Below are 4734 nucleotides of genomic sequence, written 5' to 3' on the forward strand. Positions count from 1 at the left end.
CTGGGGAACGGATCAGAGTTAATAATTTAGAGTGAACAAGTGCACCACCTGCTGAAACGCTTAGAAGCTAACACTCAAACCGGCTGAACAAAGTATTCTTGGATTTTAAAAAAAGCCCAATTTTTTTTGTTATAACAAAACAAGGGTGGTGCACTACCTGGAAAGGCTTATACTCTGCTAAACTTATTTCCCACTGGGGGGGGAAAAAAAGGGCATAACCAAAATAGGCACCAAACAAGAAAAAAAAAAAAGTGTGGGAAAAGGAAGACAGACAGAAGATATATAGTTTAAACAAACTAAAAAATATCCCCTATTCCCTAGACACGGTAGGGAAGGGAAAAAAAGGTGGGGATAGGGGACAAAGGACTGGTGATCTGGATCGGGTAGAAAAGAAAAACCATGTTAAAATCAAACATATGTACATTGTAATCCCTAGAGTGACTGAACATTGAACTCACCTCTCCTGCTCACAGTTTAACCTCCTCTCCACTTTCACTGTGATACTCGGCCACATATAGACTCTTATCAATACTGCTGGGAATGGGCTTGATTTCGGTACCCAGCTGTTCTTCAATACCTTTCAGGTTGAAGCGGTCATCGTAAGTGATCAAGTTAATGGCGAGACCCAAGTGTCCAAATCGGCCTGTGTGGGGGGAAGGCCAATGTCATTTAACACTGCTACCCTTTCAAACGCCCGATTGCCAAACAGTGATATTACCAATGCAACATTACTTGATCTCAGAGCAGGAATCAAACAAAACCCTACTCACCAGATCTGCCAATACGATGGAGGTACGTCTCCCCAAGTTTGGGGAAATCAAAGTTGATCACCACATTCACAGCTTGTATATCAATTCCTCTTGTGAAGAGATCTAAACAGAGAAAAGAGAAAGCAAGTTCTAGTTTAATTAGGGATGTAACAACTCACTCAACTCAAGATACGATTCGGTCCTCACACGATTTTAACAAAATGAGATTCAAGAAATTCTAAATGAAATTAAAACGGCAGACGAGCTGAATGAATATGCAAATTCACTATGACAGCAAATGCCGCAATATAGCATGTGCTTGGTTACCACTGCACTTATGATGCAATATTTTTCTTTAAATATATATTATAAAAAGGCAAGATGAAAAGAAAATACCATCACAACTTTTCTGAAGACAGTCAGTTCCCCTCAGAGTTACATTCATATAAACTCCCACCTGTATCACAATTTGTTTAACATCTCAACCGACTTGAATGTCACATATTTGTATTGATTTTCAACTGGCTCAGGTTGTGCCATTACATCCCCAGGTTTAATACCAACTTTGATTTATGGTGTCTATCGTAAATAAGTCAACACAGTGTGTCTTACAGATATGAACAAGTTAAATTTAAGACTCAAGACCTTTTTAATACCACCTTACGTGAAATTTAAGACCAAACCTGTGACGGAAACACATATATTACATACATAAGTAATATTTGTGACCCTGGACCACAAAACCAGTCCTAAGGGTATATTTTTTTTTACATTGAGAGGTGAATAAATAAGCTTTCCATTGATGTATGGTTTGTTAGGATAGGACCATATTTGGCAGAGATACAACTATTTGAAAATCTGAGGGTGCAAAAAAAAATCTAAATACTGAGAAAATCGTCTTTAAAGTTCTCCAAATGAAGTTCTTAGCAGTGCATATTACGAATCAAAAATTAAGTTGATTTACGGTAGGAAATTTACAAAATATGTTCATGAAACATGATCTTTACTTAATATCCTAATGATTTTTGGCATAAAAGAAAAATCAGATAAAATTGACCCATACAATGATTTTTTGGCTGTTGCTAAAAATATACCCAAGCGACTTAAGACTGGTTTTGTGGTCCAGGGGCACATTTAGGGTGCTTTCACACTTGGTTCGATTGCTTGGTCTGAACCAGAGTTCGATTGCTCCCCCCTCCCCCGCTGGACTGTGTTCACATTATATTATTTGGGTCCGAACCGCGGTTCGTTTACGTCATCAAGCCAGCAGCTGTTTACCCCATTGCTTAGTAACGAAGGCGCAGGAGAAGACGGCAAAATGCATAGCATTGCTCTCTTCGATTTTTTATTTATGCTTTTGAACCATTGGTTTTTTTCCAAAGCTTCAGTACTTAACGGCACTTACGTCTGCATCAGATAAAATTATTGACCCATACAATGATTTTTTGGCTGTTGCTAAAAATATACCCAAGCGACTTAAGACTGGTTTTGTGGTCCAGGGGCACATTTAGGGTGCTTTCACACTTGGTTCGATTGCTTGGTCTGAACCAGAGTTCGATTGCTCCCCCCTCCCCCGCTGGACTGTGTTCACATTATATTATTTGGGTCCGAACCGCGGTTCGTTTACGTCATCAAGCCAGCAGCTGTTTACCCCATTGCTTAGTAACGAAGGCGCAGGAGAAGACGGCAAAATGCGTAGCATTGCTCTCTTCGATTTTTTTATTTATGCTTTTGAACCATTGGTTTTGTTTCCAAAGCTTCAGTACTTAACGGCACTTACGTCTGCCTTACTGCAAATGCTCTAAAGAACTCTGAAGGTGAACAGAAATGAGATATACAGCTCTCTGCTTGCAGCGCGTCAGTCATGCTCGACAGGAAAGTGAAACACATTTTTAATCAAATACGTCATTAATATCGGTTCACTTCCGTGAGTTGGTACGATTGCGTTCACATCAGCAGCGAACCATACCAGAGTTCACTTGAACCGTACCCCAGACCACCCCTTTTTAAGCGGACTCTGGTACGGTTCACGAGTGCGCACCAAAAGTGCTAGTGTGAAAGCACCCTTAATGTGTTTAATGTAAAAAGAAAACAAAATATCGCTGTCAAAAGTGCCGTTTATTACAATATACAGTGAACTTTTCAAATCAGCAGATAATATCCCCACAAAAGCGCCGCATCACAGATTTTTGATGGTGTAAATTATTTATTCTGAAGCAATATTTTCAGTGTTCTATCAGCTTTTACATGCTTATATCGGCACATTTTTAATATTTACCTTTATAAAGGCCCATTTATTTGCATCATCTTTCATGTCAAATTCTTACAATTGATCAAAAAATTCAATATACATTACCAAATCAAATTAAACAATTTGCACTGAAAAATCACAACTGCAGTAAATAATGTTATAAGATTAATGTTTTAAATAAAATTGAATATACAAATAAGAAATATTGGGGAAAAATGCATACTTTTAAATTAACTAAACCGCCAGTAGGTGGAGGTAAATCACTTATTCATTCAACAGATTCCTTCAAAACACTGAATCATTCAGTAACAAAACCGCGGAGTGTTGCTTGGAGAATGTGCAATACTTCAGTTCAGATCTTTGTTTGGAACTACTTTCATTGGTGAAATAGAAAAAAAATAAAACGGTCAATATAGTGTCTAAATGTAAGTAACTACACTTAACTACTTGTTTGTTGAACTAAAATCAACGTAATATTTCCAATCGTGAAAATATTCAGCAAAATAGCCCCCTTGTCATGCCATGTTATTTAACTGTATCGTGTTATAAATAAACATTTTGAATTTTTACCTCAGTATGTTTGTTCTGTGAGTTTCTTTGTGCCGTTATGCTCATTTGATTTGATTTCTCCATGAAAGTCTCTCACAGCGCGACATTAATACCAGAAATACACTATCCATTAACAATCACTGTTTAACTTGCATTAACCCATTTAAAGTAGCCTGGAGGCTGGTCAGCTAGCTAGTTCGACCTGTATTCCAACAGATTTTAAACACTCACTATGTCCGTCAGACTGGAGAAATATTTGTGGTAATGTGACCAAAAATATTTAAGACCCACTGAATCTAAATTTAAGACATTAAGACTTTAAGGACCCACGGCCACCTTGAAACTAGTGGTCGACCGATATTGGTTTTTTGACAGTCGATGCCGATATCTTGTAAAGCATGGTGGCCGATATAATTTTATTTATTTTAATTTAAGAAATTTTAAATCATTTGAAAATTGATTAAAAAATAAGTGTTAAATAAACACTTACTTTAGATGAAAAGTATTTTTTACAAATAAATAAATATTTAATAAAAAATATAATTAAAAAGGAAGTAAACACCGTAACCAACAGGGCACTCAGTATTCTGGAAAGTTTGTGCGCATTAAATTTTTCTCAAATAAAGTTAACGTAACACTCATTTTGCATACAGCACAGTGAAAATGACATGAATATGACAGTGGCCAAATGCATAAAGCGCAGCATAATTTGAAATCACAAATTTAATGCTTAAAGCACTCAATTTGCATGGATCGAAAGTCATGCAGGTCACATGCACACTTCATTTACATACAGCACACAGTGAAAATGACATGAATATGACAGTAGGCAAATACATAAAGCACAGCATAATTCAAATTTAAGGTTTAAAGCATTCAATTTGCACGGACCGAAAGTCACGCAGAGAGCACGCGATCATGCAGGTCACATGCACACTTCACTAGATCTCACAACTGGATTCGACTAAGTTTGCAAGGTTTGCGAAATTACATTTTCATAAATTCAAATATTTGTTTAAATGTAAATGTGTATTTGTTGAATGCTCACGGCAAACGAGAAAGTATTATAATGTTTGCCTTTTTACTACTAATAATATACAGTGGGGCAAAAAAGTATTTAGTCAGCCACCAATTGTGCAAGTTCTCCCACTTAAAAAGATGAGAGAGGCCTGTAATTTTCATCAG

At 36.8% G+C, this 4734-nt stretch overlaps 1 protein-coding gene across 1 annotated transcript in view; it reads right to left on the reverse strand.

Annotated features, from left to right (window-relative positions):
* Positions 1 to 237: 237 nt before the first annotated feature.
* The window catches only part of LOC107572719 (probable ATP-dependent RNA helicase ddx6), a 26871-nt gene continuing 22374 nt past the window's right edge, over positions 238 to 4734 (reverse strand). Inside the window, exons 12-14 of the mRNA XM_016259152.1 lie at positions 771 to 872; positions 459 to 643; positions 238 to 374 (exon numbers count right to left, since the gene is read on the reverse strand). Coding sequence (XP_016114638.1) covers positions 468 to 643; positions 771 to 872 — 278 coding nt within the window. The 3' untranslated portion in view covers positions 238 to 374; positions 459 to 467. The remainder of the gene's footprint in view (positions 375 to 458; positions 644 to 770; positions 873 to 4734) is intronic.

The sequence above is a fragment of the Sinocyclocheilus grahami genome, unplaced genomic scaffold (genome assembly GCF_001515645.1).
Source record: "Sinocyclocheilus grahami isolate Dianchi unplaced genomic scaffold, SAMN03320097.WGS_v1.1 scaffold1801.1, whole genome shotgun sequence".
In the NCBI taxonomy this organism is placed as follows: Eukaryota; Metazoa; Chordata; class Actinopteri; order Cypriniformes; family Cyprinidae; genus Sinocyclocheilus; species Sinocyclocheilus grahami.